This window comes from Mesoplodon bidens (assembly GCF_964165515.1).
Source record: "Mesoplodon bidens genome assembly, chromosome: 9".
Taxonomy (NCBI): Eukaryota; Metazoa; Chordata; class Mammalia; order Artiodactyla; family Ziphiidae; genus Mesoplodon; species Mesoplodon bidens.
The window spans coordinates 29,974,774-29,990,063 of record NC_138166.1 but is presented as its reverse complement, the minus strand read 5'-3'; the positions used below and the strand labels follow the sequence as shown (position 1 = coordinate 29,990,063).

Here is a 15,290-nt window from a genome sequence, read left to right as displayed (position 1 = left end):
ATTTAGAATTCCTGTATAAGAGCCGCCTATCAGAATCCCTCAGGGAAAAGATAAAAGATGGAAAGAAAGCCTTGTCATTTTATGAGGATCCTAGAAGTTTACTGTCAGAAGTTGGAGGAATTATGTTTCCCTTTCTGCATATATTTCCTAAGCTGGAATCAAACACATACACATACACACCACCTCTCCCTCCAACAGAAAAATTCCTTAAACATAGCTATGATTTGAGACCTCTTTCACGTTATATTGATGACGTGGTTGATACATTGTAATTACTAAGCTAGGAAATGCTTGTGTAGACTTGAAGGGAAGTTTTTGAGGGTTTTAGTGTTACATGCTCTGCAGATAAATATTCCTGAATGCTGTAGGGTTTACTGTAAATACAAACATATGATTGTAATGTATATACATGTATATTAATACTGAGTTGATGCTTTTTTGTATGTATTTTTTTCTACTATATTTTAGGATATTAATAGAAAAAGTACCAACGTGGTCGAGTCATGGGGTGGAACCAAAGAAAAACAAGCTTATACCCATGTCATCTTCAAGAATGCCACATTTACATTTACGTGGGCATTTCAGAGGACCAATCAGGGTCAAGATGTAAGTTCCAAGCACTTAAAAAAAAAAAAAAGCCACAAAGATGATTCTCCCTGTGGAGATTTGTACAAAGTGGTCACTCAAATCTCCTGGAAGAAAAGGCTTAGCTTTTGACTGATGTAGAATCAATCAAAGGCTTAGCTTTTGACTGATGTAGAATCAATCATTTGGTTATGGAGTAGACTGGTATAAAAATGGTATTTTTTTTTTGGTTTGTGTTTTGAGAGCAAGAATGTATGAAATGGAACAACACAATGTATCTTCGAATTGTTCTATACTTTGAACAAATATAGTTGGTAAAAGCTTAAGAGAAAGAAAATCTTATTTTGTAGTTATTTAAAAACTTACTTTTAAAGCTTTCTGAGACTTCGGGAAGGTGGTGACTTTCTTCCCCTTCGTCTGAATGATCTGACATTTGTCCAGGAGGCATTATCTGATGTTGGTTTATTACTTCATACAGTAATGACTGTCTCCTTTTATAGCTTGGCGAGTGTGTATGTACACACTGTTGGCTTTACACACAGAACTATTCTATTTTACTTTCTGTGGTAGAATAGACCTTAATCCTCCCCTCAATATTTTCCATTATATGCTTCAATTACATGTGATTGTGGATCTCCATTGCTGTGACATTCCCAGGGTGAGAACAAGGTAAATCATGGTTAAAGACGCTGCCTTAACATTGTGGTGGCAAATGTAGAGCATTTTCTCTTTTCTCTTCAGTTTTTTTTTTTTTTTTTTTTTTTTTTTGCGGTACGCGGGCCTCTCACTGTTGTGGCCTCTCCCGTTGCGGAGCACAGGCTCCGGACGTGCAGGCTCAGCGGCCATGGCTCACGGGCCCAGCCGCTCCACAGCATGTGGGACCCTCCCGGACCGGGGCACGAACCCGTGTCCCCTGCATCGGCAGGCGGACTCTCAACCACTGCGCCACCAGGGAAGCCCCTCTCTTCAGGTTTTCACTGGGGAACCCATTCCCCAGGTTTCACTTGACTCCAGTTGCTCTTTTATGAGTGCTCAGAATTCCCACCTTGTGGGGTGTGAACATGCCGTGGAAGGCTTCCTTGCCCCCCTTTTGTCTTTGCCCCAGACAGAAAGCATCAAGAAGCAGCGCTCTACTGATTCAGTGGTGCTCACTGCTTGATGAAAACTAGACCTTAATTGACTCGGTGTCACAAGAAAGAAAAGTATAGTAAGACCCAGGTTTTTACTCTCTGTTATGCATCCAGTAGAAATCAGAGTATGTTGGTTAAGGAAAGTGCTAGAGAGGGAGGAAGACAGCCCGGAGAAGTGACGTGATTGCACCATCTCACACGGTTAGTGTTTGGGCGAGAGGACTTCTTAATCCCTGGTCCAGGTCTCTTCCACATTGCCACACTGCAGACAACCTATTGTATCATTTAGGCTAATGTCTGAATAGACAGTGATGGGAGCTAAGGTTGCTCTTTTGTTAAATCATATTGGTTTCTCCAGACATCAAGTCTGTACATATGCCTGAATTTGTACCCATTATGACATAATTTCATAATTTCATGGCAAAATTCCTGGAACTCCATTACCGTGGAAATGATTTTCTAGTGTTAAGATTTAATATATTTTTAAAAAGTACCAAAAAAGAATACTATTAATCCACTGGCTGGGACACTTTGCTTAGTTATTTTGGTGATACGAGCATAAAACAATCTGGTTGTATAACTAAGCGCCAAGGCAGAAGTCATTACTTTCTGCTCTCTTTTTAGAATAGACGGTTCATCAATGACATGGTGAAGATTTATTCTATCACTGCCGCTAATGCAGTTGATGGGGTGGCGTCTTCATGCCGTGCCTGTGCCCTCGGTTCTGAACAGTTGGGCTCATCGTGTGTCCCCTGCCCCCCAGGCCACTACATTGAGAAAGAAACCAACCAGTGCAAGGAGTGTCCACCTGACACCTACCTGTCCATACATCAGGTCTATGGCAAGGAGGCTTGTATTCTATGTGGGCCTGGGAGTAGAAGCACTCAGGTAAGTGGGTCTGTATTTCAGTTATCCCCAGGAGAGCATATTTTAACAGACAGACTCAAAGCTTCCTCTTAATGTTTCTCCAGGAGCTGTGAAGTTGCTATTTTTATTTATGAATGGCTTTTTCATTCCCTTTCTTATTTTACCTCATCTTACATCTGTTGAGCACTTAATATGTTCCATGAAAGTGCTAATTACTGAGGGCATAAAATATTAAGAAGAGCATCCAAATAAGAATGCTTTCCAAAAATATTAAAACTGATTTCTTGTGTATTCCATTAAGGTAGAGCAAGTAAGGTGCCTCACTATATGTAGGCTGTAGGCGTATATGGAGAACAGCAAGAGTATCTCATAACATTTTAAGCGTAAAGATTGATGCTGTATTATGAATGAAGGAAAAAATAGTTTAATGTCTGTTTAAACTGGCATAACAGGACATTTTGGCTATTTATTAAAATACCTTTCTATAAGAAACTAATCTTAGAATAACTTTGTTAAAAACTTCTAACACTTCTGAACTTTGCGTAGAGAAATCTAGAGTTTAGAAATTTTCTATATTAGTGTGGTAAAATATACCATAACTAAGACAAAATAACTGAAATAGTTTTTAAACCTAGAACTTTCTGGAAACACATTTTTTCATAGCAGCTAATGCTTTCTTTCCTGCCATATTGTTTTTGCTTTGTTTTGTTTTGTTTTTTTACATTTCTTAATCTTTAATCAAAGGACCACTCAGTTTGCTACAGTGACTGCTTTTTCTACTATGAAAAAGAAAATCAGAGTTTGCACTATGACTTCAGCAACCTCAGCAGTGTGGGCTCCTTAATGAACGGTCCCAGCTTTACCTCCAAAGGAACAAAATACTTCCATTTCTTCAATATCAGTTTATGTGGGCATGAGGTGAGTTCTGGCTGGCAGGGTGAGACGGAGCTATGTTTCAGCTCTGACTGAGTTATTTTCTGTGTTGATGGACCAATACAATCTCTATGGGAACTAACAACCAAATGTCAGAAACTGAGCGTGACAGCTTAAATCCTCTGTTGCTTCCTAGCACGTTGGCAGTTTTCTCCACCAGGGGCAACCTTGTCTGGTTCTCAGTCCATCAAAGCACTTATCCAGTCAGTTGAACCCCCAAAGCTTGGAGCTATGGAGCAAGGGCTTTGAGGTTCTTTCATTTTTGTAAAAGTGGGTCAGGCTTGTCAATCCCACCTATTTTTTAGGCAGGAAGTTAAGGTTTGAGAAAGTTTGACTGTTGCTTATATGGTCAAGTTTGTGTTTTAAAGAGAAAGGACTTCCCAGAGGAAGTTTGTCCAAAAATAAAAAGGACGTAAGCAGGGCACAAGTGCCAGTTGATGAGGTAGCCTCTGCTAATAAATAATGGGACTTAATTTTCTTTGGGAGGAAGCAGAACGTGAATGGATACTGGTAATGGGAGAGTTACAGGACTGCGTGTCCAATATTTTTGTGGGCATAGAAGGTCGGGGTTGAGGTGTATGTGTGTGTATTCCCCGTTAGCAAAGGTGAAAATATACTAAGGCCTTTCCTCCATGTCTCTTTCCGTTTTAACTCCTATGTCTCTAATGGTCTCCATTATGAAATGCTGTGCCAAAGGTTGTGCAAGGGAAATAAAAAGACGTCTCATGGCTACAGAAGTTCTCAAACGAAAAGGTCTATACATTTTACATGGTATGACGTTTGTCCTGTCCTGATTTTACATGGGGTGATCCAGCACACTCACCCGATTGATCAGTCACTCGGTTCACTCAATAAAAAAAGAAAATTAAATGCCTGTTGGGTTAAATGCTGTGTAAAGCAGTGAATAAGATTAATTCCACTGTATATCACACTTCTTCTCAGTCTCATTCCTGTGTTACCACTGTCTTTGCTTTCCTCTTCTCTCTTCTCTCTTCCTTCTCCATTTCTCCTCTTTATTCACATTCCTTTCCTCTTACTCTTGTATTCCTCTTCTTTTCCTCAGTAGTGTCTCTCTGCTCTTTCTCCTTGTTCTTCTCTTATGATGTCAGGAGTTCAATTTAAGCTTAGTAACAATATGTTGCACCTGTAATGTGGTGAGCAGGCTTGGTGGAGGGAGAACATTTTATAGGTTAGGATTGCTCGCTGCATTAAGGAAGAGAAATCTTTGTTCTTTTCTTTGTGCCCATCTGTGCACACTCTACATCTGAGACCAATAAAAGTGTTTCTGTTTTTTGTTATATATTTCTTCATAGAAATTGTAGAGTAAGGTACAGTCCTTTGCAGTGGGACTGTAGTATATTTAGACATAGCATATTAAAAACAAATAAGAGGGCCTCCCTGGTGGCGCAGTGGTTGAGAGTCCGCCTGCCGATGCAGGGGATACGGGTTCGTGCCCCGGTCCGGGAGGATCCCATATGCCGCGGAGCGGCTGGGCCCGTGGGCCATGGCCGCTGGGCCTGCGCGTCCGGAGCCTGTGCTCCGCAGCGGGAGAGGCCACAACAGTGAGAGGCCCGCATACCGCAAAAAAAAAAAAAAAAAAAAAACCAAATAAGAGTCAAACCATTTTATAAGTTATATCTTCTCACTACCCTCCAAATGATTAAAAAAGTAAGCTCCTGGGCTTCCCTGGTGGCGCAGCGGTTGGGAGTCCGCCTGCTGATGCAGGGTACGCGGGTTCGTGTCCCGGTCCGGGAAGATCCCACATGCCGCAGAGCGGCTGGGCCCACGAGTCATGGCCGCTGAGCCTGCGCGTCCGGAGCCTGTGCTCCGCAACGGGAGAGGCCACAACAGTGAGAGGCCCGTGTACCGCAAAAAAAAAAAAAAAAAGTAAGCTTCTGTATACCCTTCAACATACTGTGTACTTGAGCTGATCCACATCATTGAGTCTAAGAGTAGGTGAATAAAGACACTTGTAGTGACCAACTGTTCAGTTGTTGTCCTAGGCTTTTATGTTTTCTTTTTCAGCCTTGACGTTACTTTTCTGCCACACACAGGCCTATACAGGAGAAGGAAGAGCAAGTCCCTTTTCTTGGCATTAAAACCTTCACCAGCAGTTTTCTGGTTCCTTTATTGAATTGTTGTCCTAAGAATTGAAGATTTCACAGATAACTTATATTTCCTTAAGTCAGATGGCTTTCATCCAGCACAAATGATGCTTGTAGTTGGGGCAGCAGTGCAGCCTTGAATTACTGTATTCATTATAACTTCAGTGACTCTCAACCCTGGTTGAACATTGGAATTGTCTCAAGAGCTTTTAAAAAGTACTGGTGCCTGGGCCCACACCCGATCAGTTAAACCAGAAATGTGGTGAGGAGAGAGCCAGTGCTCTGCTAGAATCACTAGCTAGCTGAGATCCAGTTTAGAGACTGACCTTCAGTGAAACCTCTTTATGAATTTATTTTCCTAGGGGAAGAAGTTGGCTCTCTGCACCAACAATATAACAGACTTCACAGTAAAGGAAATGGCGGCAGGGTCAGATGATTACACGAATTTGGTAGGAGCATTTGTATGTCAGTCAACTATTATTCCTTCTGAAAGTAAGGGCTTCCGAGCAGCCTTATCATCACAATCCATCATTCTGGCAGATACATTTTTAGGTAAGTTTAATTTGGTTCGTATATGCATGCATGCATTTGTTCTAAAATTATGGTCCTGATAACTTGTCATTGCATGGGTGCTTACCATCGATGATTAAAACCTACAGGTAATTCTTTATCATCACTTTACAACATGGTTAAAAAGCCCCTGCAAGTGAGATCTTTTGATCGTTCTCAGGGAATACAAGAAGCTTCTGAATTTATGTATTAACTTGTGTGATATGTTGTTTTCTGAGAGTCTGTGCCTTTCATCAGATTCTCTAGGAGTTTATGAAGCAAAATAATAATAAACTCCCAGAACTGTGAACAGAAGAAGAGTAAACAAACACAGCATAAACCTAAATCATAGTATCTGCCACCAGTTTTCATCATCTCTTCTCATACCAGAAGTAATCTGGTGACAAACAGCAAGAGTCAATGTGCTGAGTTTTATTCCCCATCTGTCCCTCCTGTCTTTCTGGTCTAGAAAGTTTAGGGAAGCTTTAAGAATATTTCAGGTTCCTAATTAGTAATTCCTAAAGATCAAGTTCATTAAAATATCTGGGCTAGGGATTAGGGATCTAACAAGGCATATGATAATCTAACAATGTAACAAGCTTCTTAGATGATTCTAATCTGCAGCCGGATTTGAGAACCGTCGTGAGAGACTCCAGGGGAATTTAGCTATAATTTTCAGCACCAAGGACAGGTACTGAGTTTGTGCTCAGCATCAGAACTCTGTTAGAACAAAGGTTGCTGTTATTGCTTGCATTTTGGCTCTGCTATCATTTTGCCTGGGGTGGATGGGTGGGGAACACCTTACTCCTAGATTAAACAAATTTTGTAGTATTTTTCTGGAAATTATTAGGGCACAAAAAATTTTGTTTTGTCAGTTGTGTCTATAATGAATGTGAATGAATGAAAAGCTGCATTAGCAAAGTAGCCCAGCTCATTTGACACAACTCACAAGAGGCTGAAAATGATAATAGTAGACTGTTGAAATGTTAGAACTAGAAGGGGCAGTGGAGATCATCTAAGTTATTGCACGCATTTTACAAATTCAAGACATAAGAATCAGGGAAGTAAAGTGACTTAAGCAAAATTGCAAAACTAGGGAGTAGAATCTTTTCTATTCTGGAAACTTCGTAAAGTTTATTGTTCTTACCAAGAATGCATTAATTTAAGAGGATATTTCTGGTAAAATGACAGTATCAAAGTAAAGCTATTTTCTATTTAGGTATACAGAGACCAACTAAGCCTAGTTTTGCCATATTGCTTAATAGTTTCTTTTTAATTCTCGTCTAGGAGTGACTGTTGAAACCACATTGCAAAATATTAATATAAAAGAAGATATGTTCCCAGTTTCACCAAGCCAAATACCAGATGTGCATTTCTTTTATAAGTGAGTGAACACGCTGCTTCTCTTGACTGTTTTCTTAATCATAAGGACATCACTTCAGGGTGCCTAGCATGGTAGCTTATACCTAATAGTCAGTCAGTAATTGGTTCGTAAGTGAAAGACTTAGTAAAAAAAATAGGAAACGGGGAATATGTAGAAAGCATTATGTCATTTTCCTCATATATGTAATCTTCTAAATTAGACAATAAAGAGACTCTACTTCATTGTCTAGGCAGTAATTGTAATTCACACATCAGAACATCAGCCTAAGTCGCTATGACCTCTAATCTTTTAAAAAATTCTTTTGCTTCTAATTTTGATGGTAATTACAATAGCTTTAAATCCTTTGATGATAGCATATGACTTTACCTGGGGAGCACTCAGCTTTTCATAGGCAGTGAAAGTAAATGAACTCAATATGTATTAAAATTCTAAATTAGTGAACTTTGATACATTTTTTCATTTATTCATAAAGCATAGGAGCAGTTATACACAGGATATTTTTGTCTTTGAAATGTGTGTCATATATGTTTTGTGAAATAGCATTTCTTTTCCAATAGGTCTTCTACAGCTACAACCTCTTGTGTTAAAGGCCGATCAACTGCTGTGAAAATGAGGTGTAATCCCGCTAAACCGGGAGCTGGAACCATTTCAGTACCCAGGTAGTCTTATTTCTATATGATTCTTCCATATTTGTATTTATTAGGAAGAAAAACTCTCCAGAATCGTACTATTTTAAAACACGTTCTCTATGGATATAAAGCAGAAAGGGAACAAAGAATCTGTAGATTTTTGTTGTACAGACGTGCTGGGTGCCTGTAAAGAGGTATAGGCCCTTGCCGATCTCAGCACTTCCCGGTCTCCTCAATGACGTATTCTCGTCTGGTTTGCCCGAGTGTCTAATTGTCTTCAAAATTATTTGAGTAATATATAACTATATTGTTTGTATCCTTGGATTGAGTCTTACTATCTAGCCTCTACTTTCTTGAGAGCTGGATTAGGAACTTCCCTAGATTACAGTTCTTCACCAGCAATGGACCATCTGAATCTAGGATCTAAATTTTAGATTAAGCAGTCTAACCTGTGCACCATAGTTTCTTTCTCTATCAGGGGATGAGGGTCATGTTAGATGCATTTCCAGCTCTTCAATTTTCTGATCACTGGTGGCGAAATCACCAAGGTAGAGTCTGACCTGTACAATATGTAACACAGTTCATTTAACTGATTGACATGGAGGCAACAGCTGTCCACAGTCTAGATATGATTAATACAGCCACTTTGGGTGGGAACAGTAGGAGAAAAGAAGCAATTTCATGGACTCAAAACTGTAAACTTAAAGACTGTTTTCATGGCATGAGTGAAGCTTAAATGTCTCCTGATTTTTATTTTTTATAGTTATTCATTGTTTAGTATGTAGATTATTTCTAGTCTTTTTAGGGTTAAGGTACCTTTGGATTATAATTTGATTTGCATATTTTTCTCCATCAAGCTAGCAAAAATTTATCTTTAAAAAAATGATTGACTTAATTTTGTTTTTGATAGTTTCACCGTAACCTTTTGTGAGATTTTAAGCTATCCTGAGTATGTTACATCAGGATTGGAAATCAGTGGTCTAAGCATTGCTCCAGTTACTTGGGCATCTTAAAAATAATTACAGTGATAACATAGTATTTTGGGCTCATTTCTGTGCGTAAAGGCATAGTAGCATTCACCTCTTACCAATGCTGTTACTCTGGTCCTCGTAGATGTATGTATTAATTTTTCTCCTCACCTTTTCAAGGTGAGAGAAGAATGTGATGAGCACAATACATAATAAAAGGTAATGGACATCAGTGAAAGAAACAGAGGGAGCCTGGTGCTCAAGGGCATCGTGTGGTGGAGGATCCCTGGGCCAGTGTTCACGCTGGAGTTGAGGCAGCAAGCACACTTTCTTTATGAGAAGGTGTATCCAGAGATTCTTGCACTATGCTCTGATATCCCACCATGTGACTTCGAGTTCAGAGGTTTGTTTTATTTTCTATAGCACTTCTGAGGTCCTTTCTCAGACCTGGCAACTCACTTCTCGGGAGTCCACCTGAATGACTTCTGAAGCCTCCTCCAGGAGCCTCTATGACTTAAGCAGATAATGTTACTGAAGACTAACTCTGTCCCCTAGAAAATGTATCACTCTAACTCTCCCAAGGTGGACTCTGATGTTTTAACGTAATAAGAAAGTAATAGTCTCATGATGTTAAATGATGGCATCTAGAAACTAATTTTTTTCCTTGTGAGGAGAGGAAACGTTAAGTTCCTCCTTCGACCTCAGGCAGTTTTTTCTACTTGACTGTCTTTGCAAGGGTTTCCCACGATCATATGCAGCAGAATACCTTGGGGTGTCTGTTTTTTTTTTTAATTTTAAAATTTATTCTTATTTATTTATTTATTTAAAACAATCAATCATTTTAATACTTTAGCTCACATTTTTTTATTCAAACAGAAAGTCACAAAAATTATAATCATCCTCATCAGTTCACTCAGTCCCATGTAATTAATTTTTTTTCATCTTGATCTTTTGTTAGCACTTTTATGAATTCATCAGTTTTCCATTAGAGTTCTGAAAATGCTTATTCATTCAGTTCAGCAGTATAGTCAGTTACCAGAAACCTGTGCTTGTCAGAGTCTTTTCCATGAATTCCTTGAAGATGAAACCCTTTTATAGGAACCTTTTTGCAAAAGCATCAGAGTGGGGTGTCTATTTTAAAACTGATTTCGAGGCCTTCCCTGAAAGCTAAAGAATTTCCGAGTGTTTGGAACAGGAATATTTATAAAAACACAAGACAATTCTGATACATATTGAAATTTGAGAACCATTGGTCTTAACCCCCATTTTGGAGATTTGACTTTTTTGTTTTCTGACATAGATTCTCACATGTTGTTTTGCATTTTAGTTTTCTGAAAAGCTAAATTAAAAGTTCGTGGTCTACAGGGTGGATGCCTTCACCCATATTTTGATGAAGCTGTGTTTATAATTACGACGCACACTGAAGTCTGAGGACCACGGCTCTAGGGAATGCTTTCAACCTCACAACCTAAATGTGCTGGCCTTTCGTTCTTTCTTTTCTTTTCTTTTTTTTTTAAACATCTTTATTGGAGTATAATTGCTTTACAACAGTGTGTTAGTTTCTGCTTTATAACAGAGTGAATCAGCTATACATATACATGTATCCCCATATCTCTTCCCTCTTGCGTCTCCCTCCCACCCTCCCTATCCCACCCCTCTAGGTGGTCACAAAGCACCGAGCTGATCTCCCTGTGCTATGCGGCTGCTTCCCACTAGCTATCTATTTTACGTTTGGTAGTGTATATATGTCCATGCCACTCTCTCACTTTTTTCATTCTTTCTTGAATCGATTTCCGTCAGGGCACAAGGGGGAGCTCTGGGATCAGGATCAGAACATGAGAAACAGCAGCTTGTCCGGAAATAATTAGAATTTTTTTTTTCTTTAAGCTGTAGGGCTGAATAAAGATTTCCTACTAACAGTAAAGAAATGTTAACAGAGCCAAATTTACTTAGGTTACTTTTGAAGAGGACTTAATTTGCATTCTTCTTTTTTGAGCTGTAAATTCTCCAGGAGAGAAAGAAAGGTGCTAACCAGGAAATTGCCTTGCAGAAAGAAGTCTCATACGCTGACCAGGAAGTCACTATAGGGAGTCCTTGGCAGTTCGGAAGGGATGCCATCCCCTGGAATTCTCTCTTGGCCAAGAATCTTGGCAAACCAGGCAAAGGCGACTTTGGCAGGAGTAATGTTGGCCGGGGCTCTGTGTCTTGGTGACCAGGGAAAATATCAATGAGAATGTCTTTACAGAAAGTGAAAAGGGCAGGAGAAAAAGGGAACTGTGTGTTCTCTGTGCATCTCACATGCAGTGCAGAAGGAGCGGCAAATATTCTAGGCCGCCTACTAACCAGCAGTTGGAAACACCAGCCTGTCTGTTTGGTCTGGCAGATGCAGTTGGTTTCTAATTCCACAAAGTGTCTGGAGGGTGTGAGACGTTTTCAATTAAACTTAACAGCATGATGTCTGTGGCAGATGAAATCAGAGTCAGAGTGGACTTTTGAGATTATCTACTGCAGTTTGTACTTTGGCCAAAGAATAAATTGCGAACACAATCGACCCCTAATATCCGTAAATAGATGCCTCTCCAGCTTCTGCCTAAAAGGCTTTCCAAACCCCTAATCATGATCTTACATGGTTAGAGGAATCCAAGATTCTCCTTTCATTAGGAAAAATTTAGACCTAAGCACGTGTCCAAAGTGCTCTTTCAAAAACATGAGAGATTGCTGTTAGTTTTAACAGCAAAGTTTTAAAAAGGTTTGAAAAACTTTTTAAAAACCTTATTCGAAAACAGGTAGAGGGAACCATGTTAACTCTGGTAATGGAGATGTCATAGCACATTAGACATCCTTCAGTCAAACCCGTTTACTTGATACAGTAGGAAACACCGAGGACCCAGGTCGCATAGCTATAGAGTGGCGCAGTCAAGATGGAATGGTTTCTTGACTGTGTCTGTTGTTCTTTTCATGCCATCGTGCTTTCATCTTGTCATTTCCCCCTATTCCTTATAGGCAGAGATTTGCAAAGAAGCACATTAAAGAGAGGCAAATAGCACATTTATCTGGGGGACAGCTCAACTGATCTGCCAATTATTGGTGCCTTCTTTTTAATGACTCATCTTTCCTCAAACAGGGTTGTCTTTATTAATGTTCTGAGTTAGAGGAAAATCCTCCTCCTCTCTTTCTTACAACTTAGGACCATATTTAATTGCTTGGGTAGTTGATAAATAAATCCAAAATCGTTTTGTGAAAACCTCCTTCAAAATCCAAATTCATTTTCATTGTAAGTGGAGCTTCTGAGGAGATTGTCTCTCACAAAAGGGGTGCTTCACACTTCTGTTCTGACAGCGGTCGAGGACAGAGGTTTGTGTTCAGAGGTCAAGCACACCAGGGGTTTCTTCACAGGCTCTGATTTAGAGTCTCTCTATCAAAGTCGCTGGATCTATTGGATGCTAGTGTTTTTGTTGGTATTTGGGGAAGGACTGTTAGAGCCAAAACAGTTGTCTATTCGTTTTAAGTTATTAAAAGCCAGAGGATAGGGCTTCCCCGGTGGCACAGTGGTTGAGAGTCCGCCTGCCGATGCAGGGGACACGGGTTCATGTCCCGGTCCAGGAGGATCCCACATGCCACAGAGCGGCTGGGCCCGTGAGCCATGGCCGCTGAGCCTGTGCCTCCGGAGCCTGTGCTCCGCAACGGGAGAGGCCACAACAGTGAGAGGCCTGCGTACTGCAAAAAAAAAAAAAAAGAAAAAGAAAAAAACCCAACATCTACATATGGGGCAGTTCTTGCCGAAAACAAACTGGAGACTGGCAGGAGGGGTCATCTATGACCAGGACTGTAAAGAAAGATCCACATGGAGTCGAGTAGGAAGGGAAGAGAAGCGATCAGGTCGGGACCTGTGCCCCTGGGAGGAGACACAGAAGAGGAGGGGGACATCACAGGCTTGGAGATCCTCCCTGAGGAGTGAGCCATTTGAGCCACATAGTGAACACCCCAGCCCTGGGGCCTGACACAGCCAAGGAAACCATCAGCAAAATGAAAAGGTAGCCTGCTAACTGGGAGAAAATATTTGCAAGTGATATGCCTGATAAGGGGTTAATCCCCCCAATATATGAACAGCTCATATAACTCAATATAAAAAAAAAAACAATTTAAAAGTTGACAGAAGACCTGTATAGACATTTTTTTCCAAAGAAGTCATACAGATGGCCAACAGGCATAGGGAAAATGCTCAACATGGCTTAACTATTTGAGAAATGCAAATCAAAACTACAATGAGATATCACCTCACACCAGTGAGAGTGGCCATCATTAACAAAATCACGAATAAATGTTGGCAAGAATGGAGAAAAGGAAACCCTGGTATGCTGTTGGTGGGAATGTAAATGGATGCAGCCACTGTGGAGAACATTATGGAGGTTCTTCAAGAAACCAAGAATAGAATTACCATATGATCCAGCAGTTCCACTCCTGGATATATATCCGAAGAAAATAAAAATACTAATTCAAAAACATACCTACACCCTAATGTTTTAAGGCAGTATTCTTTACAGTAGCCAGGTATGCTAACCAACCTAAATATCCATCAACAAATGAATGAATAAAGAATTTTCATTTTGAAAATATTTAAAAATGGACTGTGATGGTTGCACATATTGTGAATATATTAAAATCCATTGAATTGTACACTTTTATATCGTGAATTGTATGCTATTTGAACTATATCTCAATTAAACTGTTTTAAAAAGTTAAAAAAAAAAGGGACTAGGTAGTGTCAGTAAATATAGTTTGTCCATGTCTTCATCAGATGCTGGCTTTTGCGAGTTAACCAAGGGTAGAACCTTTAGAAAGGGAGATTTTTGCAGGAGACTGGTAAAATTTTATAGATCTAAGACTTCTAGGTCAAAATATCTTGTGTTCAAACTGTCATAAGTGATTGATGCTCTTCAGCCTTAGGGCAAACAAAATTAGAGCAAGATGCAATGGTGTTTTATGGACCCTACACAAGAAGGGTTTTTGCCAATGACAAAGCATTCTTGGCAGAGAAAGGCTGAGCTTCCTGAGATTCCAAAGCCAAAAGGAGTCACCAGGAGGTCAGAGAGCATTGCCTGTGCCAGAGGATGCCGGACTGTACAAACTTTGTCTCGTTTCTTTGAACATGTACTCATTGGTTTCTGTGGTGATCACGTAGAGCAAAAGTTATGTAGAAACACAATTAGCGACACCTGTAAAAATCTGGTGGGGAGGAAAAGATGGTGACACGGGTCAGCAAGGGGAAAGGTATTTCACATATCTGGCAATAAAAGATTTATCTATCTTACTACTTTTTTTCTTTTATCTTTTTTTTCTGTTTTCATTTATATATGTAAGCACTATTGAAATTATTACTGCTTCATACATTCTTGTTATTTCCCAGGGAAGGCCTGATTCAAACTGTGACAATTAGGTTTATAACAAAGAATCAAATTTGTATGTTCCACATTTTAAATGATTCATTGAGTTAAAAGAATTAAAGAATTGATTCTAAACTAAACTGCTTTTAACCCAAGAGTTTCTTTTAAAAAGTGAAGTCTGCCAAGGAAAGGCACTGAATCATTGTAGTATTTTGGCATCTAACGGCAGCTTTATAAATTATATCAACATCTTGATTTTTGTTTGTTTGTTTGTTTGGCTCTACCAGTTCTTTAGAAAGTGATGTGCATTGTTAATGGTCTTTTATGTTTTGCAGTGCTTTAAACTTTACCAAATTGTTCTCTCATTTTATCCTTTATAGCCACCCTATGACTGCAGTATAGCAGACATTATGCTTTTGACAAACTATAAAAGTGATATGGTGGGGAGGGAGGTTGAATCACTTACGGAAAAACACAGAATCATTTGAAAGTCCAGTTAGAATCATAACCCAAGTCTTCTCTGTAGAGCTTTTTGCCAGTTTGATTAATTTTCTCCTTTTTTTCATTTGTTGAGTTCTTTTTTCTCAAACTTTAGCATACTTACTCTTTCAACTTCCCGATATAAACAGTTTTTTCTCCTTTTGAAGTTTTTCTGTGTTGGAAAAATAAAATAGAAAATAATTCACGGAGGAAAGACTTGAGCAGGAAAGCCTATTGGTAATTTTTGCTAAATGATCAGAAAAGTGTAATTATTTT

The 15,290-nt window shown here is 39.5% G+C and overlaps 1 protein-coding gene across 1 annotated transcript in view; it reads left to right on the top strand.

Annotated features, from left to right (window-relative positions):
- ELAPOR2 (endosome-lysosome associated apoptosis and autophagy regulator family member 2) overlaps positions 1 to 15,290 on the top strand; it is a 187,896-nt gene that overhangs the window by 151,264 nt on the left and 21,342 nt on the right. The window contains exons 13-18 of the mRNA XM_081243695.1: positions 469 to 606; positions 2,340 to 2,603; positions 3,327 to 3,500; positions 5,983 to 6,172; positions 7,457 to 7,553; positions 8,111 to 8,212. Coding sequence (XP_081099821.1) covers positions 469 to 606; positions 2,340 to 2,603; positions 3,327 to 3,500; positions 5,983 to 6,172; positions 7,457 to 7,553; positions 8,111 to 8,212 — 965 coding nt within the window. The remainder of the gene's footprint in view (positions 1 to 468; positions 607 to 2,339; positions 2,604 to 3,326; positions 3,501 to 5,982; positions 6,173 to 7,456; positions 7,554 to 8,110; positions 8,213 to 15,290) is intronic.